Source organism: Phacochoerus africanus, chromosome 5 (genome assembly GCF_016906955.1).
Source record: "Phacochoerus africanus isolate WHEZ1 chromosome 5, ROS_Pafr_v1, whole genome shotgun sequence".
Taxonomy (NCBI): domain Eukaryota; kingdom Metazoa; phylum Chordata; class Mammalia; order Artiodactyla; family Suidae; genus Phacochoerus; species Phacochoerus africanus.
The window spans coordinates 91,059,670-91,084,969 of record NC_062548.1 but is presented as its reverse complement, the minus strand read 5'-3'; the positions used below and the strand labels follow the sequence as shown (position 1 = coordinate 91,084,969).

Below are 25,300 nucleotides of genomic sequence, written 5' to 3'. Positions count from 1 at the left end.
TGTAAAGCGAGGCCTGCCTGGTTTGTTTTGGGGCACTTGTCGGAGCCCAAGCACAATTCTGAGGGTCCCAGGGATGGTGGAGACCAGCAGGGGTTGTTACTGGGCCTTGGTGTTTGGCTCTAGGACCACCAGAAGTTTAAGGGGTGTGCTCCGGAGTCCACCCCCATTTTCTGTTTCTCTGTTCCAGTTGGATGGTTTTTGAAATCTATGTTTCCTTCTTTCCTGTTTTTCTTAGGACAACTTTGGATTTGACCTTCCTGCAGTCGAGGCCGCCACGAAAAAGCACGAGGCCATTGAGACGGACATTGCCGCATACGAGGAGCGCGTGCAGGCTGTGGTTGCCGTGGCCAGGGAGCTGGAAGCAGAGAACTACCATGACATCAAGCGCATCACAGCAAGGAAGGACAACGTCATCCGGCTCTGGGAATACCTGCTGGAACTGCTCAGGGCCCGGAGGCAGCGCCTCGAGATGAACCTGGGCCTGCAGAAGATATTCCAGGAAATGCTGTACATTATGGACTGGATGGATGAGATGAAGGTAAATCTGTCTGCAGGAAGCCAGACCCCATCCAGTCAGGCCTCTTTTCTGGGGCCCACCCACTCATCCCCCAACAGCTACACCCCTGGTCTCATTGCTCACTTCCAGCCAGAGAAGGACCCTGCCACCCACCAAAAGGTTGTTAGCTCATGAGTTAAATGAGATGTGAAGTGTGAAGAAATTGTCGCAAAGACCAGCTCCATAGCTGGAGGTCAGCTGCTGTGATTCAGCTCTAATTTAGATTTTATTCCACTGTAGGGAATCAATCAAATTGCGGTTTTCTTTTTTTCTTTTTTAATTGTTATTTCCCCAATACGATTTTTTTTCCTACTGTACAGCATGGTGACCCATGTACACACTCCATTTCCTCACATTATAATGCTCCATCATAAGTGATTAGACATAGTTCCCAGTGCTACACAGCAGGATCTCACTGCTAATCCATTCCAAAAGCAATAGTTTGCATGTATTTACCCCAAGTTCCCAGGTTATCTCTTTTTCATTCCTTAGAGTTGAACCAGCTTTCCAACGCATTGATCTATGTGTGAGTGGCTCTCCTTTGGGGTGGCGCCCAGGCAGGTGGTGTAGAAGAGTAGTAGGCAGTGTGGATGTGGCACAGCCCAGGAACCAGGCAGCCAGAGCTCGTGTTGTGATTGAGGGAGCTTCCAGATCTCCATGAGCCGCATCCCCTCGTGTAAGCAGAGGAGAGCATACCTGCTGTCTCCCTCATTGGGGTAGAGTGGGAATTAAGTGCAAGATACATGCACCTATCAGAAGCCAGGGCTGGTAGGATTTGTACCTCCCCTTCCATTATTGACAGCTCTGGGTATAGAGTTCCTAGCTTTTCCCCAGCCCAGGAGGAGACCTGCTGCTCTGCATAGCCCTGCCCATGTTCTGTGATGTAGGCTTATCCATGTGTAGCAGTTCCCCAGCTGGAAGGCGTCTCAGCAAAGTGCCCACAGAGCAGGGCAGTTTGAAGCAGTACTGTGCAGCCTCCTCTGTCTCAGCACACCTTGTTCCCAAGCTTGACTTTATGCAAGGGGTTTCCTTCCTGGGCTGTAAGCCCTTGTCTTGTGCATAGTCCTCGAACTGTTCCTGGCATGGGGAGCAAGGTCACTGCATCCTGTCAGTTTTCCCTCTTACTGTCCCAGATTTATGATGTTTTCATGTACGGTCTGTGTTGACCTCTTAAAACAGAAATATTCATAAAATCCAGCAGAGAGGTACTTTCTGAAATCATGATGCGTTTTATAATCTGGATTGAGCCAGAGATATCTTAGGAAGTAAGAGCAAAGTAGAAATTCCATCTGGAGAGGATGTGTGATGGGACCCCCAGATTGGGCTGATGGAAGAAAGAAATAAAACGTTAATGGATTCAAGTTTAAACCAGAGATGTTGCTCAGGACCTCCTAAGCATGCCAGCCACCTGACCCTGTTCTCCTGACTTGGTTAAAGATGTGGTTTGTACTCTTTTCAACCAGATGCTTCTCCCGTTGACTGTGTTGGTATCGTGGAGGCCCACCGCTGAGCTCGTAGAGGGGGAGAGCATCCAGGGAGGGTCAGCACCTTCCAGGAGATTTCTTCAGACTTTGATGTGCCTTTACCTTATCTTCTTGAGTCGTTGTTGCTGCAGCAGTTTCTTCTTCGAGGCCTAGTTTACATTTCATATGGGTTTCCCTTCCTGTTCTCTTTTTCTCTCTTCTATATTTTTTAATGTAGATTTGACTTTCTGGAGTTGGTGTCGTAGCTCAGGGGGTTAAGAACCCGGCCAGTATCCATGAGGAAGTGGGTTGGATCCCTGGCCTCTTTCAGTGGGTTAAGGATCCTGCATTGCCATGAGCTATGGTGCAGGCCACAGACGTGGCTTGGATCCCGAGTTGCTGCATCTGTGGTGTAGGCCAGCAGCTGCACCTCTGATTTGACCCCTAGCCTGGGAACTTCCATATGCCGCAGGTGTGGCCCTTAAAAAAAAGGAAAAAAAATAGATTTGACTTGCTTATTCCAAGGGAAATGGTCCTGAGTTTACTATGTCCCTTCTGCTGCGGGCTTTTGAGTTTGTTTTGCTCTGGTTTGCTCCCCATGATCTTACCCTGAAGAGGAAAGGAGGGGTGCAGCTTGGTTGCTGGCTCCCACCCAGTCCATAGATCATAAGGTGCTGAAGCCAAGATTGTATTCACAGATGTCTTTTCTCTGCCTCTTGTGTGCAGGTGCTATTACTGTCTCAGGACTATGGCAAACACTTGCTCGGCGTGGAAGACCTGTTACAGAAGCATGCCCTGGTTGAAGCGGACATTGGCATCCAGGCAGAGCGGGTGAGAGGTGTCAATGCCTCTGCCCAGAAGTTTGCAACAGACGGGGAAGGTAAGGATGGACCATTCCAGACGTTACCTCCTCGTCACCAGGGATCCATCTCTGGAGAAGTAGTTGAAGCCTTTAAGGCTGTCGTGCCATTTTGGGCTCCTGGTGGATTTGTCTGTGGCCATGTTGTAGGTACATGAGATCAAGTGGAATGGTTTTCTGAACACTTTATCTCTATCTTGATTCTCAGTGATGGACCTATCTTCTTCCTTTGTACACAAGTGCCGCTTGGTTCCGTGTTAGGCGGTGATGTCTGCCAGACCACCCTCAATGCACACCCAGAACCTGGTGTGGCTCTCAGATGCCTCCTGGCATTCACACCTGGTTGTGCATATCTTTGGTTAAAGGATGTTTGGAAGGATTTGGTTTTGTTCTATTTTAGAAACAATTAAGTGGAGCTGCCTTCTTAAAATTTATGTGCTTTTTTGATTCCCAAAAAAACTTGGGGGCAAAAATGTAACACTTATTATATTATAACCAGCCTCTCCCTCCTCTTTAATCAAGATCCTAGAAGGTGCTCCATTTCCCCACAACACAGCCCTGCTCTTAGCATGAACTGCGATCTAGGAGGGGAGGACAAGGGTATAGCTGACAGCCAGCAGGTGCACGGGAGCCTGTGCTGAACACTGTCACAACCACACGCCCACCTTGACGTTAAACAGGTTACAAGCCCTGCGACCCCCAGGTGATCCGAGACCGCGTGGCCCACATGGAGTTCTGTTATCAAGAGCTTTGCCAGTTGGCAGCAGAGCGCCGGGCCCGCCTGGAAGAGTCCCGGCGCCTCTGGAAGTTCTTCTGGGAGATGGCGGAGGAGGAAGGCTGGATCCGGGAGAAGGAGAAGATCCTGTCCTCTGACGACTACGGCAAGGACCTCACCAGCGTCATGCGCCTGCTCAGCAAGCACCGGGCATTCGAGGATGAGATGAGCGGCCGCAGCGGTCACTTCGAGCAGGCCATCAAAGAGGGCGAGGACATGATCGCTGAGGAGCACTTTGGGTCGGAGAAGATCCGGGAGCGGATCGCCTACATCCGCGAGCAGTGGGCCCACCTGGAGCAGCTCTCGGCCATCCGCAAGAAGCGCCTGGAGGAGGCCTCACTGCTGCACCAGTTCCAGGCGGATGCCGACGACATCGACGCCTGGATGCTGGACATCCTCAAGATCGTCTCCAGCAACGACGTGGGCCACGATGAGTACTCCACCCAGTCTCTGGTCAAGAAGCACAAGGATGTGGCCGAGGAGATCGCCAACTACCGGCCCACCATCGACTCGCTGCACGAGCAGGCCGGCGCCCTCCCCCAGGAGCATGCTGAGTCCCCCGATGTGCGGGGCCGGCTCGCGGGCATCGAGGAGCGCTACAAGGAGGTGGCTGAACTGACGCGGCTGCGGAAGCAGGCGCTGCAGGACACCCTGGCCCTGTACAAGATGTTCAGCGAGGCTGATGCCTGTGAGCTCTGGATCGATGAGAAGGAGCAGTGGCTCAACAACATGCAGATCCCAGAGAAGCTGGAGGACCTGGAGGTCATCCAGCACAGGTGAGTGGGGCACTCCGGGGACGCATGCCTATTGAGGCTACCAGCAAGCCAGGAGGTGACCACCCTTGTTGAACTGCCTTTTCAGATTCGAGAGCCTAGAACCAGAGATGAACAACCAAGCTTCCCGAGTGGCGGTGGTGAATCAGATTGCACGGCAGCTGATGCACAGTGGCCACCCAAGCGAGAAGGAGATCAAGGCCCAGCAGGACAAGCTCAACACGAGGTGAGGCCGGAGCCCTGTGTGCCAGGTCACCTGCTGAGCCTCGAGGTCAGGGGATTTCCTGTACGGGGTCACTGGCATCGTGGCACTAATGTCATGGCGTTGGCATCTGCTTTTCTACATCCCCTGGTTTTACAAGAAGTGTCTCTGGAGGCAACATAGTTCTGGCAGTCCCTCCCCACGTGGGAAGCGAGGGCTTGGATGAGACCTCTGCCCAGCGTGGTGGATCCATGGCGTCAGGGTGACATCTGTGTTGTTCGTCTTAAAATGATTTCTGGAACAGCATTTTAGCATGTTTGAGACATAATTGGCCAATGAATCCTGATTATCAAAGTGGACCTTTGTCCCAGTCTTATCTTTCTGTCAAATAAACACATTGCAATAGGTCATGGTGGCATGCTGGCCTCAGTTCGGAAGGTGACTAACAGCCTTTGGGTGTGGCGAATGGGAATATTCATTAGGTGCAGCTCAGAGACCAGTAAAACATGCACACGGTCTTGAATTAAAAGGCTCTTTGTGGGACGTGTGTTTCCACTGCCCACTTTGCAGCTTTTTGACAAGCCTCTCTTCTTGTCAGGGTTTTTTTTTTCCACACTATGTGGTATCCCCTGAGCTGTTTTGTTGATACTTGGTGTCCATATACTGAGAGAGGTGATTTTCCCAAAGGATGTAGTCAAAGCAGAGGTGGAGAAGGGGAAATCCCAGCTTTGACCGTCACTGTCAATTTCATTGTCCAGCCGTGAGCTTCTGGCCTCTCTCACGCTGCTTTCTCCGCCACCCCTGCACCCACAGGTGGAGTCAGTTCAGGGAGCTGGTGGACCGGAAGAAGGATGCACTCCTCTCCGCCCTGAGCATCCAGAACTACCACCTCGAGTGCAATGAAACCAAGTCCTGGATCCGGGAAAAGACCAAGGTCATCGAATCCACCCAGGACCTGGGCAACGACCTGGCTGGCGTCATGGCCTTGCAGCGCAAGCTGACCGGCATGGAGCGGGACCTGGTGGCCATCGAGGCGAAGCTGAGTGACCTGCAGAAGGAGGCTGAGAAGCTGGAGTCCGAGCACCCCGACCAGGCCCAGGCCATCCTGTCTCGGCTGGCCGAGATCAGCGACGTGTGGGAGGAGATGAAAACCACGCTGAGGAACCGCGAGGCCTCCCTGGGAGAGGCCAGCAAGCTGCAGCAGTTCCTGCGGGACCTGGACGACTTCCAGTCCTGGCTCTCCAGGACCCAGACGGCCATCGCCTCGGAGGACATGCCCAACACCCTGACCGAGGCCGAGAAGCTCCTCACACAGCATGAGAACATCAAAAACGAGATCGACAACTACGAGGAGGACTACCAGAAGATGAGGGACATGGGCGAGATGGTCACGCAGGGCCAGACCGACGCCCAGTACATGTTTCTGCGGCAGCGGCTGCAGGCCCTGGACACCGGGTGGAATGAGCTCCATAAGATGTGGGAGAACAGACAGAACCTCCTCTCCCAGTCCCACGCCCACCAGCAGTTCCTGCGGGACACCAAGCAGGCTGAAGCCTTTCTCAACAACCAGGTAACTCCCTCTCTGCCTGACCTGCCTTCCCATTGCTGTAGCCCCGGCTGTCTTTGGAAGCATTCCCACCTGGGCTGCTGGTTTAAACCTGGCCTCTGTGAAATTAGAAGAATAAGAGGCATTTGTTATTTCATGACTTCTAAAGCACTGAAACCCATCACAATGTAGGAGATAAGAGTCAAAGTTTTCCAAAGGGGCAGTCTTGCCTTGCAAAGTACCGTTCTCCTGCAGCCTGGACAAGGATCTCTTGTGTTCATAGAGTGTCCTTTTGGTAGCTTATTAGATTTTTAGGCAACATTCTGTAGGATATTAATCCAATCTAATTAATCTAAAAGGTACAGTGGGGATTTCTTCTTTCTTTTTTCTGAATGGTTCTGTCTTCCTTGTTCTAAAAGAGTCAGGGACTTCACCCAGTGACACAAGGCAGGGATTAAAGAAAAAGAGCTGAGGGTGGTCACCAGCATCGGGTTGATAATCGCTCTTAAAAGCTTAAGGTTTGTCACTCTTGCCTTACAGGCACACCAGCCAACCCTTGTGGCTGCTGCACAAGCCTTTGTGTATGTCCCTCACTCATTTTGGGAAAAAAATTTAGAGCCATTAACCACTTAGGGAAATTTCAGTCACTTATAATCCCCTGGGATTCTTCTCCTTCCCAGCTTTATGTTATCTGACTCCATAGATAACTTCATTTAAGTGTAATGAAGGACATGTTGCATAGAAATGTAGGACGTAGGAAAGAGCGCTTTTGTTATGCTGACGAGTTGTAGTTCCCGAGTTCTCATCCTGCTGCTATTGTGTTTTTTCCTTTTTAAATAAGGAGTATGTCTTGGCCCATACTGAGATGCCCACCACCTTGGAAGGGGCTGAAGCAGCTATTAAAAAACAAGAGGACTTCATGACCACCATGGATGCCAACGAGGAGAAGATCAATGCAGTCGTGGAGACCGGCCGCAGGCTGGTGAGCGATGGGAACATCAACTCGGATCGCATCCAAGAGAAGGTGGACTCCATCGATGACAGGTATGGGGTCTTGAGGTCCTTAAGGGCTTCTTGCAACCTGGGACTCTCCTGCGTCGGAATCATTGGCTCAAGTCACATGTCTGAATCACTGGCCAGCGTCCTTGGGGCTGTGGTTATAAATTCCCCATTGGGCAGGATTTGGGCACCTAGCAAAATTTAATCTACTTGGGAAAAGAAAGCCTGAGAAATAGAACCAATCCTTAACCTTAAGGCGTGTGACATGAGCAGCTGTGTGGTGTAAGCTGTGCGCTTTGAGAAGTGACACACAACATGTCACCCAGTAGGACCTCAAGAGCCAAGCGCTTCCCCAGCCAAGCCCACATTCAGCTTCATCCACACATGCCTCTTCTGAGGCCCTTCAGGAGGAAGTGGGGAGAGAGCAAGGTTTGCTTGTCCTGGCTGAGCCACAAAGGAACATCATCAGGCCTTAGAAAATTGGCTTGGACAGTGCTGTAATGGGATCTTTTTCATAATAAGAGCAAAGACCCTCTCCGCCTTCTGCTGGAGTCTCTCTAAGATTAGATGCTTTTATTTTATTTCTTTGCAGCTCTAAAAAGATTTTTCTCCTTAACTGAAGGCCAGTGTTCTCTGTTAGCCCCTTACCCTCTCACTTGGCCTTGGTTACCATTAAAGTAGGAGATCTGGGCAGATCTGACTTGGGTGCACCGGCCTGGGCTGGTTTTGAGCCCACCACTTCTTGTCTGAGTGTGGCTTATCTGGGTCAGCCACTAGTCTCTGTTCCAGCTGATTTCTGATCCCAGTTTAGGCCGGATTTAAGGTCTCATTGTGAGACTGATGTCATCGAGAAACAAGCTCTTCCCCAAGGCTTCTCTGGCCTCCAAGTGCAGTGAAGAGGAAGGACTTCTTGCAGAGAGCAATTCCTTACTTAACCACATCCAAGAAGGTCTCCTGGGACCCTGGGCCAGATGAGCTTTTTGTGATACACAGTGGAGAGGGGAATTCATTCCTCTTTCCCCGTAAGGATTGAGTTCCTGGCTTTAGCCAGTCTGTCTTCTGCTCTGATTCAGATCCTAAACCTTGTGCTCTAAGGGTAGTACTATGGAATAGGGTATGAGGTATATTAATTATAATCTTGCAGCCATTGTTTCTAAAAGAGCTCCAAAAAAGAAAAAAAAAATCTCTTTACCAAACCCTTCATACTGAGTGTGAGAAACAAGGATTGGGCAGGACATTCTTCACCTGGAGAAAAGAATTTCTTTTTCTCCTAATGTTAAATCTCTTGTTGTTTTGTAAACAAGGTACCCCACATCCCTCGGTGTTAGGTGCACCAGGGATGCACAGCCAGTTTCCTGGGGGCAGGCTGGGCCGTTGGGGACACGTGTGTTGAGGCCAGCATGCAGCTGCCTGGCAGCTTCCTCGGTTTGTTTATCTGTCCCTCGGTGCTGCAGCTGCAAGGGCTTGTTGGGAACAGGTGATGTTGTCAGGACCGGAGACTCCCGGATATGAGAGAGCATTTCAGCAGCTCTCAATTGTGGCCTAACTTTCCTTTTGCCCTTGACTCAGAGCGGGGCTCCTGGGGTTCCAAGACCTCCTGAGGATTTCTGTTGTTAACAGCCGTGGAAAGAAGATCCTTTACTATCCATAAGGGAGGAGGGACAGGGCTTTCCATTGATATCTGCCCTTGGAAGGACTACATTTTCTTATCTTTCTCAGCTGGTGTTGACCAAATTCTGGTTTCCCTTTAATATCCCCAGAGGCTTCCGGATCTGAAACTGACTCCTGGGGATACTAGTTTGTTATAAAAATGTACAAATCTGATTTTCCAGGTGGTGTCAGGGCACAAGCTAAGTAAATATCTAAACCTTCAGATCTGATCCTCATCCAGAAACACTCTGACGCTCCCGTGAAGCTATTTTTGTAGAAGGCAAAATCATTTTAATATGCTTACAGTCCGGAAATCTCGTCAATTACCCCTGAGTTTGTGGAAATGAAAAATACTAGAACAAAGACACCAACTCTTCAGCAGTGTGGGTGGGGTGTGAGAGGCCCTTAAAGTGCTTGCGGCTGGATGGAAAGGCGCCTCCTGCCCAAGCCCACTCGGGGGTGCAAACAGGCAAGCTTCTTGGCTCAGAGGAAAATTCCAGCCACAGTGCAGTCCTGGAAGAAAAGGAAAAGTGTCCAGTTTCATAAAGGCAGCCCCTATCTCACATAGGAAAAAGAAGCTTAAAAATTATCCACCCGCTTTATTCAGGACCTGTGACTCTTACTTTCCACAAGAACCAGAGTTAAGCCCTGCATCTGCTTCATGTGAGGAGGCGCTTTGGAGTCTCATGATTGGAGTAGGAAGTGAGCGATGGGAAGAAAGCAAAAGATGCAGGCTCACCCCAGACAGAGAGCGCTCTTATTAGGGCTCTGTAATAAATGCCACCAGATGGAACCTTGAATGTATCTCTTACATAATCAAGACTCACACGCGCCCCATGGGTTTCTACCTGGACAACTTTTCTTCAGCAGAAGACAGACCGGCTAAAGCCAGGAACTCAATCCTTACGGGGAAAGAGTAATGAATTCCCCTCTCCACTGTGGGAACCGATGGTCAAGTTCCCTCTAATTAAATCCACGATCCAGCCTTGAAAGACCTTCCCGGGTTTCACTTCCTCTGGAAGCCCCTGGGTAAAGCCATGCTCACTTCTCTCCAGGGTTTTGTGAGTCAGCAGCAGTCTTCACTGTCTGGGTAGCTGTTGTTCACGCCACAGAGCACATCGCTCAGAGGCCTTCCCCATGCCCTCCCGATCCGTGTCACTTGGACCCTAACTCACCCCTTGGCCTGTGCTTCCTTCATGGACCTACTGGGAGAGAAAAGTTGTCCAGGTGGAAATCCATGGGGCCCGTGTGAGTCTTGATTATGTAAGAGATACATTCAAGGTTCCATCTGGTGGCATTTCTCTCTTAGTGAATTTTCTCAGTGTTTGAAGTTATTTTTACTTCGATTATTTCTGTGAGCTTCCAGGTTGCATGTCCTTTTTTAACTGATTCCTCCCCGCCTTCGTAGCATTTTCTCCTGATGCCAAGGAAGGGAATGGAATCTTTTGTTCAAGGGCTTTGACTGAAGGCAGTACTCTTGCATTTTATGCCTTGACTTCCAGCTCAAGTTACCTTCCTTCTGATGGTTCACTTTATTTTTCTTAAACCTCCCTACAAATAGTGACTGGAATTTGAGGGTTGGGAACTTGAAGAACTTTTCTCGACATTCCTTCCCCACCCACATTTTTAGATGACTGATTCTTTTAGTCCAAAAATCACTAACAGTCTTTAAAAACTTTTTTAAAATTTTTGATCTCTGAGAAAGGAAAACACTGAAGTAAAGGGACTTTGGCCTTTATTTTTGTTATAAAAGCAACGGTATTAAAAATGGGGGGGGGTCACATAGAAACTACTACCTTTTGATCTCATCCTTCACACCTGTCATTTTAGTTTTGGCTTTCCAGTCTGTGCCTTGGAGTTTATATCACTGGCTATGCATAAACCCTTTTCATTTAGCATATTACATAAGTAGCAGTTTTCTATTTCTGCATTTGCCTAAATGGTATAAACATATTAAGATTCCTCTCCCAGAAGCTTGAGAACCCCTTTCAATTTAAAAAGAAAAAGTCACCCTGTGTATCAAATGTATTGAACAATTCCTGGACAGTATTGCTTCTATTCGCATCACTCCCTGTGTTCTGTGGTTGCTGGTACCTGCAGACGCCGAAGGCATTTCCCTTCGGTCCCCAGGCAGATTGTAGCTGCAGTACTGCCACTGTCCCTTGTTGTCAGCACTCACTGCAGGCCCTTGTGACACATGCATCACTGTAAGATCTTTCTTCCTCTCGGAGAAGGTTCTTTAAAAGCCAACCCTCCCTGGGCTTCCCTTCCTTGGCATTGTAGTGAATCAGAGGCTGTGCTGTACCTCCTACCTGCCCTCGGGGCTGACAGGGCTGGTGGCAAGCCCTTGCTCAGCCACCACAGCAAGAAATAGCTTTGGGAATTGGAATGAAAACCCAGACCTCCTGATTGGCACAGTTCCTCTGCCCCTCTCGGTACCCTGCGCTTAGGCTGCCTGGCTCGCTGGGGTCCCTCAGGAGTACAGAGCAGCTGTCTTCCGGCGATGCTTCTCCATGCTCAGTGTGGTGTGGGTCTCCGTGAGACAGTCAAACCACGTGAAGGCATGGTTTGCCTTTTGCCTGGCACCCCCAGCATTCTCAGCTCTTCTGCACAGTCTGATGGAGAAGCTCTGGGCATGTAAAGGAGGCCTGTGGGTGAGTTGTGGCAGGTCTGAGGGGCATGCTGAGAAGCCATGCACAGTGTCCGGCCTGGGGAGCCAGTGCCCTGTGTCCCCTGTCATTTACCAAGTTCTTGTAAGTTTTCTGGTTAAGGTTTTGTGCTTTAACTTCTTTAAACCTTGGTGACCCTTCTCTGCCAGTAAAGAATGGGATCGAGGCAGTAGATGATCTCACAGGTCTAAAAATTTTTATTCCTGGTTTGTGGTTGTTTTTGGTGAGTTTTTCTCAAGATGGGAATTTGGTGATCAAGAAAGGTTCGTTTAAAGCTAGTTACGTGATTTTATATATATATATATATATATATATGTTTGTTACCATGTACGTGGCCTGTTACCCAGTTGAGTTTCCTGAGGATCTGTTTCCTGTTCTCCCTCAGTTCCTAGCATGGGGACTTCATACTCAGCACATGCTCAGGTAGCTTTTTCCAGCACCAGATTTATGAGGCTCTTTTGACGGCATCCTGGCCTGTTCTGTGGCTGCAGCAGGTGTTTGGGTCTCTGGTACAATGGCTTACTTGTTTGGAAGATGCTAAACTCTCTTGTTTATCTTGTATCCCTGACATAATTGAGACCGAAAGGCAAGCTCTTTTCAGCATACGTAGAAACCCAGGAAAGAAACTGAGTGCTAAATTCTCTATTTCAAGATGCCCTACTTCCTCTATTTTAAATTGGTTTTATTATCATTATTACAGACATAGGAAGAATCGCGAGGCAGCAAGTGAGCTTCTGATGAGACTGAAGGACAACAGGGATCTTCAGAAATTCCTGCAAGATTGTCAAGAGGTATGTCTTCCTTTATCTCCTCCTTTCCTCTTTTGCAAACAAGAGCCACCAAGGATTTGGCAGAAGAGCCCTTGGAATTATAAAATTTACTGAGGCCGGAAATTCACATCATGTAATTTGCAAGTGGGGCAGTGTTATTTCTCCAGCCTACGAGCTACCACTTAACCAGATTATTACAATCTGGAATATTGTAGTCTGGAACTATCCTGTCCAGTAGTAGACACTAGCCACATGTGTCTGTCTCTTTTTAAATTAATTAAAATTGAGAGTGTAGTTCCTCCATCATACTAGCTGTATTTTAAGTGCTCAATAGCCAGCTGTGATTCGTGGCTGCTGTGTTACATGGACAATGCGGATATGGAACATTTCCCTTCTCCTCAAAGGTTAGGGATATTCTAAATTGTTCTATAATCTAAAAGCATCTAATACTATAGTTGAACTATTTAAAATAACACACATTTGGAGTTCCTATGATGGCTCAGTGGTAACAAACCCAAATAGTATCCATGAGGATGCAAGTTTGATTCCTGGCCTTGCTCAGTGGGTTAAGGATCCAGCGTTGCTGTGAGCTGTGGTGTAGGTCACAGATGAGGCTTGAATCCCACATTGCTGTGGCTGTGGTGTAGGCCGGCAGCTGCAGCTCCGATTCGACCCCTAGCCTGGGAACCTCCATATACCATGGGTGTGGTCCTTAAAAGACAAAAAATAAAGTAAGATAACACACATTTAATAGCATGAAAGGAAGGAGCTACAATTGGATCCCCAGGTAAGAAGAAAGATTTAAACAAAATAAAAACTGAATTTCTTACTCACTGAAGACCTTAAAATAGCCATCTTTCAGCCTCCTCAGGTATGTGTCTAACGTGCCAAGACCAGTAATCCTGACTTTGAACATGAGCTTTAACATGTGGTATTAATCTGATGATTCTCATACTATTTTATGCTCCTCTGATACATGCATAAACAAACGTGGAAAACTGAAGTTGGCCAGAAAAGTGCAGTCTGTCTGCATGCTAGTGGGAACCAAGCATCTCGCTGACTTCACACATGTGGGATCACGAGCATGTCGTATTTCACTCTCTGCCCAAGAACCACAGTGAGACTCAGTTCTTCCTGGTTTATTAGACCCAATCCCATCGCAGGCAGAAATGGGATGAAGAATATCCAGCTTCGAGGACCTTGGGGAAGAGGAGCTAGAGGGCGTGGGGAGAGGATCAAGGTCATATACTAAGAATATGACTAGAACCATTACAGAGCCCTTGCATGTGAACTTACGGCTGCGTATTAAGAGAAATACAGCTCTAACAACGGTCAAGTCAAGAGTCAGTGACTGAAGCAGTCTTTCACGTCCATTAAACGCCTGGCTGACTGTAAATCTTATAGTATGCTCTGCCAGTGACAAAGGAAAGAAAGCCCCTCAACTATGTACCTTGAGGTTTGTCAGCTTTCACAGCCACATGGATGAGTCTGGGTCTCGGGAAGGCAGGTGTTGTCAGGAGCCAGACAGGCTGAGGACAGGCGTGCTGCTTCAGGTGACATCATTTGAATAGGATGCTCATTTAAAGAGGCATTCATGTCCCCAGGCAAGGCATAGTGGAGCGTAATGGGATCCAAGGCCAACTGTGTAGAGTTGCAGTTGTGCTGCAGTGAATACCAAGTGGCCCATCAGCGTAGGCGGGAGTGGAAATTGTCAGGAGTCATTTGCAGCCTGGGCCATTCCTTTCCTAGATCGGAGGTCCCTGAAGTAGCTTGCTGTTCCCCTTGAAGCACCATTAAGACTCATCTTAACCTCAGGCCATAGTGGAAGGGGTGTGCTGGGGAAATGGGTGGGATTCCATACCCTGGCTTAAAGGGCAAATTCGTCGACCTGAGCATGGTGAAACCTGGACTAAACTTGGGGAAAAGAATGCCAGGAAATGAGCAGGAGGTGAGAGAGCAGAGGGACCTTTGAGAGAAGCTCAGTTGAAATGTCCAGCCTCTGATTTTCCACTTACACACATGGTAGATTCGTAAATAGAAATGCGTGGGAAAAGTAAGGAGATAAAACAATAGTCCTTCCCAGTAGAATCACAGGAAATAGTTTTAGTAGGTCTTTAGATCTTTGTCAAGCTCTTGTTCCAAATTAGCATCCTTGGTTACAAGGAGTTTGATGCTTAAGCCACAGCGGTGACCGTTAGGCACGCCCGGAGGGCTCGGTCCTGCGGGATCTCTCCTCAAGGTACGCACGAAGGTTTTGGCTGGGCTTCTTTGTCCTGGAGATGATTTGCAGGTCTCTTAATGACTGCTCTGCCATTTCCCTTTTCTGTCCTTGAACCTCATTAAAAGTAAGCACAACCCCAGGATCTGCTGGGGTTGCCCAGTGTTTCACATATTTATATATAATTTCCACAAAGTGATGGAATTCAGGTCAGATTTGGAGGCTCCAAAACCCTTGGTGTAGAACTACAAGCAAATACTGTTAATGTTATTTGGCTATAAACTTTCCACTCTCTAGCCTCATTAAAATATGCCCCCTCCAAGCCTGAATCTCTGAGAATGGAGATCATGTGTGGACACGCCCTGCATTAGAAAACCTACCAGTTATTGTGCTGGTGGATATTTACAGAGCACCTGGAGGTCAGATTTAATACTGTTGCTGGCTGTTGGTGGTGTTCAAGACCTGGGGACTCCAGATTGTCTCTTTGTCACATTCCTTTCCCTGTGGGTCAGAGGCTGGAGGAGGCCGGGTGGTGAAATCTGCCGTCATTGCCACCCCCCCACGCCAAACATTTTGTGGATGGGGACACTCACTGCTACAATGCAGTAGGAATGAGCAGAGGCCCCAGTTATAGACAGTGGTACAAAGAGCATCATAATTTTTGTACTGTTGTTTTAATGTGATATCCTGAAAAATGAATGACTGAAAAGCAGAAATGCTTTTCTCTTTCATTCCCTCACACCATACCTTCTGTTTTCTGAAACTGATTTTTTTTTTTTTCCGGGAGGGCAGCATAACAAGATGGGGTGGCACAGGGAGAGCAGGTTCACTGCTCTGCTTTGAGCTTATTAATCCAGTGATCAAAGCATTGTTCCTCTCCTTTTCCCATCTGCACAGTGCTCTGTTCCGCAGAGAATGAGTATATTCTTAAATGACCTTTGTAAATGCCCACAAATAATCACTGTGACTCTGATTCCAGAATGCTGATGGAGGGCTGATGAACTAGCACGTTCCATTGCCCCATTTCATTGTGCCGCCTGGCATCCTGCTTTATCTGTAGGATGATGTGTTCAGCAAAGAGCCGATTTGTGTATAAGCCTCTGATTTTTATGTAGCTCTTTTCTTTTAAATCTCTCTTGGGTAGGTGGTTATGAATAGTGCAAATATGTGAATGTCCTTTGCACTCTGGATAAATGCCTTTTACTGTGTTGAGTGTGTGTGCAGAATACCAGGGAAAGTTTTACCATTTGGGTTTCCTTTTCAACTCTTTTCTCCTAATACTGAATGGCCATGGCATTTCAGATCTTAGCTACTCAGAAAACTGGAAGAAGAATAGGTAATTTTTGTAAAGTAAGAAATTTAGTGTTTCTATTGCTTAACAAATTTATGGTCTTTGCTTACAAAGGGCTTTCTGAGATTTACTGTTTTTCCCCTTAATAAAGAGTGACTTCAGTGATCTCGCTGCCTTTTATGCTTTTGGCCCCCACCCGCTCCTGCGTGGGGGTGAGTATCCTGAGGAAGGCAGGGGTGTGTTGCCTGGGAATTCAGCTGTGTGCAGAGTCGGGGTGCTCCTGTGACCCACATCGCCCTCCTTGACATCGTTTCCGAAGAACAGACTTTCTATTGTTGAAGCAAATTTATGGGGAAGCCTTTTGCGGTAGTAGCCCAGAGAGCCAGCAAATGGCCTTGCAATTGTTGATTCTGTAAGGACTTCTGATGGCTTTATACACATTCCTAAACCTTTGGTGATGGGACCATGAAGCAGTTTTGGTGCACATTTGTCATGGCAGCAACGGGTGTTAAGAGGGGCTTCTCACAGAGTTCCTGTTGTGGCTCAGTGGGTTAAGAACCCGATCCAGCGTCCATGAGGATGCAGATTCGATCCCTGGCCTTGCCTGGTGAGTTAAGGATCCAGCATTCCTGCAAGCTGCAGCGTAGGTCACATGTGGCATGGATTCAGAGTTGCCCTGGCCGTGGCCTAGGCCTTCGGCTGCGGCTCAGATTTGAACCCTAGTCTGGGAACTTTCATATGCCGCAGGTATGGCCCTAAGACAAAAAATAAAAATAAATGAAACGGGAGTTCCCGTCATGGCGCAGTAGTTAACGAATCCGACTAGGAACCATGAGGTTGCGGGTTCGGTCCCTGCCCTTGCTCAATGGGTTAACGATCCGGAGTTGCCGTGAGCTGTGGTGTAGGTCGCAGACGCGGCTCAGATCCCTCGTTGCTGTGGCTCTGGCGTAGGCCGGTGGCTACAGCTCCGATTAGACCCCTAGCCTGGGAACCTCCATATGCCTCGGGAGCGAGCGGCCCAAGAAATAGCAAAAAAGACCAAAAAATAAATAAATAAATAAATGAAACGAAAGAATGGCTTCTCGTGGTCATGTGGGAGAAAGGGCACAGTCCCTGAAGATGTTTGCCTCTGTTTCCAAGCTGACTCTGTAAAATGTGTTTGTGTATCTTCTGCCCGGGCAAATGAAAGCTCTTCCTGTTTAGTGCTACGATGGAGTAGGAATTAAGACCTCAGCATGGCCAATTCCAGGCAGGCAGTGAGGAGCCAGGCAAATGGAGATGAAAGCCAGCAGGAGGAAGCATGTCCAGGGCCTGAAGCTGGGCACACTCTCACGGTAGCCTCCTGAGAGAACCTGCCTTCTCAGACCTCTCAGCAGCTGGCATGTTTGTGCCAAGGCTTCCCTTTCGGGTCTAGGCAGAAATGGTGGGTCTCAAGATCAAGTCCTGTGAAGTGCTCAGTCTGAATGGAAGGCTCTTTACAGAAGGAGAGGCTATAGAAGAAAAGGTGAAGGGGACTCAGACATGACAGTCTGACACCCAGTGAGAGGCCGTCAGGGTCGCTTCACCCTACAGTGAGGCGTTTTGGCTTCCCCATAGGTATGCCCGTGAAGAAGAGGGAGGCATGAAAGGGTAGGGGGTTGGGGTTTTTTAAATAATGGAATTAAGAGAGTGAAAAGATTACTGAATGAAGTGAAAAACAAGACATTATGATTAACATGGCAAAGCCGGCATGGGTGTTTGAAAGAGAAGAGAGATTACGACTTAGACTGGTTAGGGCAGAATTTTAAACACAAGCCTTTAGGGGAAAGCTGAGTAAGAGTGCCATGGTTGGAAAGCTGGCTGGGAGCACTTTTGTACTTCTGGATTTAGTGTTAGAAACATAGTTCGGAGCAAGGCTTCAAGTACAGTGTCCATACAGTGGACATACCTGTTGTGACAGGCCAGAGCTGTAAAGTGAATGTTTGGTTGTCTGTTGACATGGAGACCTGTGCAGTGTGCATACTGCAACATAACAGCTCTTTCCAGGCAGAAAAAAAGCTGATGTCGGTGATCACAATCTCTGATCTTTTTTCTTTCCTAGTTGTCTCTCTGGATCAATGAAAAGATGCTTACAGCCCAGGACATGTCTTATGATGAAGCCAGAAATCTGCACAGTAAATGGTTAAAACATCAAGCATTTATGGCAGAACTCGCATCCAACAAAGAATGGCTTGACAAAATTGAGAAGGTGAGTGAGTTAAAATGTTGGATGGGGCTGTCATTTCCGCGGTGTGGCTGTGGTGAGAGAACCAAATGAGGAAGAAATGAGCTCCTTTGTATGAAGCACGTTTTCCAGCATAATTGAGTCGTATCTGACAACAAGCAGAAGTTACACAGCCAGGAGCAGTCCCACTTCCACTTACCAGCTCCTCACATTGATGCCCCCAGCAGACGGGAGAAAAACAGAAACCCACCCAGGTGGCGCAAAATGCTTACTTTATTTTGTGATGAATACTGGAGTCTGAGTTTCCGTTGTGCATCCCGTCTGCTGCCCTCAATGGACTGTGCACCCTTGGGCAGCGTCCTCACTCTCTCGGTCATATTATGTGTGCTGGACTACAGCAGACACTGAGCAGGTCCAATTGCACAGAGCTTAGGAATGTTATGTATTTTTAAGTTTCTCTGTTTTTCTTGGGCAACTTCTGTGTACGAGGCTCTATAATAATTTAAAATGTATTGTTTTGGCACAGGGATGGTCTCTGCGGTTCAATTGAATATGAGTGTGACATTCCCTTCCTTTCCCTTCTTTTCCTCCCTTCCTTCCTTTCACAGTCTTTATGTTGTTTCAGGCTCTTAAGGGTTAAATTCGTATGTTACATCTTTTGGGGGTGATGTGGAGTGCGTGAAGTCTGAGGTTATTAGCATTAAATGTCCCAAAGCCCAGCAGTCAAATGATGCTCCACTCCACTTTCCAATGAAAGCCATGGTAGGCCAGGCCATTGTTGATTTTGTTGAGCAGTAATTCCCATGTGGAGAGAGAGAGAGAGAGAGTGTGTGTGTGATGAAGAGGTAAATCACAGATCAACTGTCTCAGGCTCATTTTTCAAGTGACAACTGTTCTGCAAACTGCATTTACATGTGTCTTTCAGGAAGGAATGCAGCTCATTTCAGAAAAGCCGGAGACGGAAGCCGTGGTAAAGGAGAAACTCACAGGTTTGCATAAAATGTGGGAAGTCCTTGAATCCACCACGCAGACCAAGGCCCAGCGGCTCTTCGATGCAAACAAGGCTGAACTCTTCACCCAGAGCTGTGCAGACCTGGACAAATGGCTGCACGGCCTGGAGAGTCAGATTCAATCTGATGATTACGGCAAAGACCTCACCAGTGTCAACATCCTGCTGAAAAAGCAACAGGCGAGTGGCCGGGGCCAGTGCACGCTGGGGCCCTGGCTCTTTCCTTGCTGTGGTCCTAATAGTCTTAACTCGTCCACCTTGTTCTCAAACATCCCTTGGTGTGTGAAGGGATTTTAACCTAGCACAGTGGGCTCCCACAGCATGGTGGGACATTTCCAGAATCACATGGAAAGACACAGTATCAGTAGGAGTATTGGGTGTCTGTATGTGGGAATATTCTTTTATCATCATCTTAGTTGCTGAGTAGTATCAACCATTTAGCAGTCGAGTAAATAATCATTTCCTCTAGTTCCGCAGTTTACGTGAGGGAGGTAGTTGTGTTTGCATACTTTACTGTGTACATGGTCTAGGTATGTGATAGTTGTCTGAGTTGCTCAGGACTAATAAAAGAAGTTCAGGGTTTTTTGCATCACAGTAGAGCCCCTCTAAGGGCAAATGAAATTAACTTCAAATTTAGGAGAAAACAGCTCCCGTTGAGGCTGAGCAAGCAAGTGGGTGGCAGAACCTTCCCGAGCTCCCTGGGCTGGGTTTGCAGCATGTGGTCAAGGTCCCCCCCACCCCCACAAGATGGAGCCAGTTTATCCCCAGATGCTGTCATCTTGTGTCTAAGCTGTCCGTATACACACGCCAGGGCGGTGTTTCCTGAGTGAGCCATTGCTGCTTCTGCTTTTGCCCATTTTCCTCATGTAAATACACAATTAATATGTTTTCACCTAATTAGTCAGTGTTTTTAGAAAGAATAATAAGCTTTTTGATTGAAGAAATTAAGAGAAGATGGTAACGTTAGCTCTCCTTTTCACCTAAAAGAACTGGAAACCCAAGACGTGACTCCTTCCTGGTGGCGCAGCTGGTTTCCAGCATCGTTATGGCTTCTGAACAAACATAGGAAGATCATCCTTTCCCCATAATTAATTCTTGTTTTTACTGCCATTTACCTCCTCGGTTCCTGGATAAATTTGACTTTTGCTCTCACATTTAAAAATCCTAGAAAGGGGTTTTTGGAAACATCAGCTGACAAAGTGGAGTGCTAGTTGCTAGCTTGCTAGGCATGCAGAACCATTTCTTGGGCTGCCCGCTGACTGTCAGTTAATATTCGTGGATCTCCCCTTTTGGCCAGTGCCAGATGGGAACATTTTACAGCCACATTCATGTTTCCCTTGGTCTCGGGTGTGAAGGTAGGTCTGTCTTCCGCCCTCAGATGCTAGAGAATCAGATGGAGGTGCGGAAGAAGGAGATTGAGGAGCTCCAGAGCCAGGCACAGGCCCTGAGCCAGGAGGGGAAGAGCACAGACGAGGTGGACAGCAAGCGGCTCACTGTGCAGACCAAGTTCATGGAGCTGCTGGAGCCCCTAAATGAGAGGAAGCAGAACCTGCTGGCCTCCAAAGAGATCCATCAGTTTAACCGGGACGTGGAGGACGAGATCGTGAGTACCTTCTCGCTCGGCCCGCCTGGCACCTGAGTTCTCACATCTGTGTCTGGCCCACCTTAGGCCACATCCCAGTGGTGGCTGAGCTGTCAAAGCCCTGCTCTATGTACTCACACAAAATGCAACTCCGTTTTTCTGTCCAGTTTTCTAAAAACTAATTGAAGGATTTTAATGCCCCTAGAGCAGTAATTTTAAAAACAAAGTAAGGGGACCCACAGAGAGTCTGGCATTGAGGACACAGTAAGGTCTGGAAGGCTGTCCCTCACCCCCTGTTGCGGAAGAAAGACAGGTTCCCCGGGTCACCCATCCTGGCAGCACTGAACACACTTCATCTCTCATGCCAGCCTCCCTACGAGCCCATCCTGCCCTTGTTTGTATCACATAGTCTTTTTTAAAAATGTACTTAAATTTTTATTTAAGTATATTTGATTTACAGCATTGTGCCAATTTTTGCTGTACAGCAAAGTGACCCTGCATACATACATATACATTCATTTTCTGATGATATTTTCCATCCTGGTCTGTCCCCAGAAACTAGGATAGTTCCCTGTGCTATACAGTAGGACCTCATTGCCTGTCCATTCTGTATAATAGTTTGCATCTACTAACCCCAAACTCTCAGTCCATCCCTCCCTACTCCTTCCCCCTTGGCAGCCACAAGTCTGCTCTCCATGTCTGTAAGTCTGTTTCTGTTCTTTAGATAGGTTCATTTGTGCCGTATTTTAGATTCCACATGTAAGTGATATCATATGGTATTTGTCTTTTGCTTTCTGACTTACTTCATTTAGTATGATAATCTCTAGTTACATCTATGTTGCTGCAAATGACATTATTTTGTCCTTTTTTTATGGCTGAGTAGTACTCCATTGTATGTATGTTCCACATCTTCTTAATCCATTCATTTGTCGAGGGCCATTTAGGTTATTTCCATGTCTTGGCTATTGTGAATAGTACTGCCTTGAACATGGGGGTGTATATATCTTTTTGAACGATTAGAAAACTAAATACAGAACTACCATATGATCCAGCAATCCCACTTCTGGGCATATATCCAGACAAAACTATAATTCAAGGAGATACACGTATTCTTTTTGAGCAGCCCTGACCACCTGTTTACAATGTGTTCCAGTTGTGGGTTGGAGAGAGGATGCCTTTGGCAACTTCCACGGATCATGGCCACAATCTCCAGACCGTGCAGCTGTTAATAAAGAAAAATCAGGTAAACGTTTCCGCCCAGGCCAGCTCTGTCTGGTGAATAACGTTCCAGATGACAGGGCAGAGGACGGGGGAGCTCTGCGGGCTGGTGGGCTCTCTCCAGCCTCTGCAATGGCACAGCACCACGTGTTCCCCACCCCACAGACCCTCCAGAAGGAGATCCAGGGGCACCAGCCTCGCATTGATGACATTTTCGAGAGGAGCCAGAACATCGTTGCCGACAGCAGCAGCCTCAGCGCTGAGGCCATCCGACAGAGGCTGGCCGACCTGAAGCAGCTGTGGGGCCAGCTCATCGAGGAGACAGAGAAGCGGCACCGGCGGCTGGAGGAGGCACACAGGGCTCAGCAGTACTACTTCGATGCTGCCGAGGCCGAGGCGTGGATGAGTGAGCAGGAGCTGTACATGATGTCTGAGGAGAAGGCCAAGGTGAGGGCAGGAGGCCAACCCCGTCCCCACCCTACGGAGCCTCAGCCAGCCTTGGACCCCAGGCTGGTGCACCGCCGAGGGTGTGTCTTTGTGAAACATTTCCTTGTTGCCTTAGTCACGGAGGCAGTGTGGTGTGAACAGGTGGCTGGAACCTGGCTTTTTGCCCCTGGATACAGAGTTTTCCTGTCTAATTACCGATCTGTTATTAAGACTGGGTTCATCCTGCCCCACTTTTAAAATTTTACGTAGAAATTCAGGAGTTCCTGTCGTGGCGCAGTGGTTAACGAATCCGACTAGGAACCATGAGGTTGCGGGTTCGATCCCTGCCCTTGCTCAGTGGGTTAACGATCCGGCGTTGCCGTGAGCTGTGGTGTGGGTTGCAGACGCGGCTCGGATCCCGCGTTGCTGTGGCTCTGGTGTAGGCTGGTGGCTACAGCTCCGATTCGACCCCTGGCCTGGGAGCCTCCATGTGCTGCAAGAGCGGCCCAAGAAATGGCAAAAAGAAAAAAAAAATTTAAAAATTAAAGAAATTTGCCGGAGTCCTTTTATGATACTCAAGATATTTTTGAGACAACGTAAAAGTATTTGAGGAGTTGCCATTGTGGCATAGCAGCTTAAGCTGGTATAGGTCACAGCTATAGCTCAGATTCAACCCCTGGCCTGGGAAGTTCCATATCCCACAGTGTGAGCTCCCCCCCCCCCCGGCCAAAAAAACTATTTGAAAGTACTCTGACCAGAATGCTGACGTCTGCATCTGCTTGACTATGAGGAGTTTCAGCCAGCCAGAGTGCCCTCAGTTTGCCTGGGCTCCATCTCATACCCCAAAGGGTCCCAGTTATCCTGCGTTATCCTCACATCCATCTTTCAGAGTCTCCCACAGTCCAGTCCACGTGACGCACTTGAAATGCTCCCTGTTGCACTGCCCATTTCACACCTGTGGGCTTTTTCTTTCTGCCAAGTCTTCTTCAGCTGCCCCACAGTGCAGACAGTCCATCTTCAAGGTGGTACTGGGGTGGAGGGGACGGCTGTGGTTGTGACAGTGCCCTCTCTTGGTAGGATGAGCAGAGTGCAGTCTCTATGTTGAAGAAGCACCAGATTCTGGAACAAGCAGTGGAGGACTACGCAGAGACGGTGCATCAGCTCTCTAAGACCAGCCGGGCCCTGGTAGCCGACAGCCATCCTGAAAGGTACGAGCCATTCTGTAAAGGTGAGACTGGCCTATCAGTTCCTCCCAGTCCGGGTCTCTTGCTCTGACCCACACAAAAGAGAATTGGGAGCATTCATCTTGAGTAACTGGTAACGTGGATCTTTGGGAAGCATCTTTAAAACAGCCCCAGTGGGCCAGAACTGAACAGGAGAGGTTACACAGCAGGATGGAGCTCTCCAGGGTTGGCTGTCTCCTGCTGGCCAAGCCCTGTGGAGAGATGATTGCTGTCATGAGTCAGAAGTACACATCGAATTGCATAGATAGATAGTTATCAAAGCTTACTTACTACTTGGGTTGAAAACGTCATCCAGTTTAGTCATAATTAGGAAAGTAATTATTAGTTTTAATAGAGCAGCAGATAAGGACACATGGATGGACCTGTACAGTAAAAGGGCTACTGGGAGAGCAAAATGATGCCACCTCCTAATTCTTACACAGAAAGTCTTGAGAAGGCCTAAGGAATAAGATAAAAGTGGGGCGTGTGTGGTACTCCCGCCCTGCTACATACCAGGCTCACACACTCACTCCAGTGCCAGTGTTTTAGGCTTTCTCTGTAATTGCCTTGTATGACTCAGACAAGAATCAGCTTTGCGCATCAACTGAGACACATGGAAAGTGAGGCTGTGTTGGTGCAGGGGGTCCTTCTGGTGTTCACACCGGATCAGGAGACCCAGGAAAATGGCCTTCCTCATCTCCAAGGACAGGCAGCAGGAAGTCCTTGTCTGCTTTCCTGCTGGAAGAGTCATTCTGGGAGACGTTGGAGGGAGGGGGATGGATGCAGCACCCCCAGAACCCAGGAAATGGGAGCAGCAGGGTGCACTCTCCCATCAGGGATGCACATACAACCCAGAGAAAGTCAGGGTGTGTGCAGGCAGGGATGTCATTTGGCCCTTGGGCAGCATGGCACCTGAGAACAGACGGCTTCCAGATCTTGGGTTAACATTTAACATCAAAGGGAGTTCTGACATACAGAGCCGGCAGCGCAGAGCGTCAGGATTGCTCGTTTCCTCTCTCCATCATCATAGTCAGGATGGCCTTTGTCCTCAATTACTGTGTTGTGTTACTTGCTGGCTCTTCTACGTGAAGCTGAGGTCATGATTCAGAATTTTATTTTTTAGGCTGTGTAGGTTAACCCGAAGTTTCCTTGGAGGGATTTTATAGAATGTGCTCCCTTGGCACTTCCCTCATTTCTTGTCCCCCTGGGGACAATGTGACATTTAAGGTCTCGCACCCCACCCCATCCCTGCAGTGAGCGCATCAGCATGCGGCAATCCAAGGTGGACAAGCTGTACGCGGGCCTCAAGGACCTGGCCGAGGAGAGGAGGGGCAAGCTGGACGAGAGGCACCGGCTGTTCCAGCTCAACCGCGAGGTGGACGACCTGGAGCAGTGGATTGCCGAGAGGGAGGTGGTCGCAGGGTCTCACGAGTTGGGGCAGGACTACGAGCATGTCACGGCAAGTACCGCGGGCAGAGCACCGGTTGTTGTGTGGTTCGTGGCGGGCTACCCAAGGCCAATGGCCTCCCTCGTCTGTGAGCATAGAAAACACCCTGGATTCATTTCAGCTCAGCGCTTTTACCCCCTGGTGACTTTGAGATTGTTTAAGCTCTGTGCCCTTTTCTCCACTGGTCCATGCCTTGCTCGGCTGTGGTGAGTGAGAAGGAACCTGATGTGATCGGACGCTTTAGAGCTGAGATCTGTTAAGTCACTTTTTTTTTCAAAGGACAATTGTGTAATCAAGAAATAAAGTTTTGGAATTCCCACTGTGGCTCAGTGAAGGATCCAGCTTTGTCTCTCTGAGGATGCAGGTTCGATCCCTGGCCCTTTTTAGTGGTTTATGGATCTGGCATTGGTGTGAGTTGTGG

The 25,300-nt window shown here is 48.5% G+C and overlaps 1 protein-coding gene across 3 annotated transcripts in view; it reads left to right on the top strand.

Annotated features, from left to right (window-relative positions):
- SPTBN1 (spectrin beta, non-erythrocytic 1) overlaps positions 1-25,300 on the top strand; it is a 200,194-nt gene that overhangs the window by 156,088 nt on the left and 18,806 nt on the right. For all 3 annotated transcript variants that reach the window (XM_047782079.1, XM_047782080.1, XM_047782081.1), the window contains 14 exons: positions 236-538; positions 2,746-2,899; positions 3,559-4,429; positions 4,515-4,652; positions 5,442-6,198; positions 7,016-7,218; positions 12,193-12,283; positions 17,852-17,998; positions 18,900-19,163; positions 20,362-20,586; positions 21,719-21,808; positions 21,949-22,230; positions 23,287-23,417; positions 24,687-24,891. In XM_047782079.1, the coding sequence (XP_047638035.1) occupies positions 236-538; positions 2,746-2,899; positions 3,559-4,429; positions 4,515-4,652; positions 5,442-6,198; positions 7,016-7,218; positions 12,193-12,283; positions 17,852-17,998; positions 18,900-19,163; positions 20,362-20,586; positions 21,719-21,808; positions 21,949-22,230; positions 23,287-23,417; positions 24,687-24,891 (3,861 nt within the window). The remainder of the gene's footprint in view (positions 1-235; positions 539-2,745; positions 2,900-3,558; positions 4,430-4,514; positions 4,653-5,441; positions 6,199-7,015; positions 7,219-12,192; positions 12,284-17,851; positions 17,999-18,899; positions 19,164-20,361; positions 20,587-21,718; positions 21,809-21,948; positions 22,231-23,286; positions 23,418-24,686; positions 24,892-25,300) is intronic.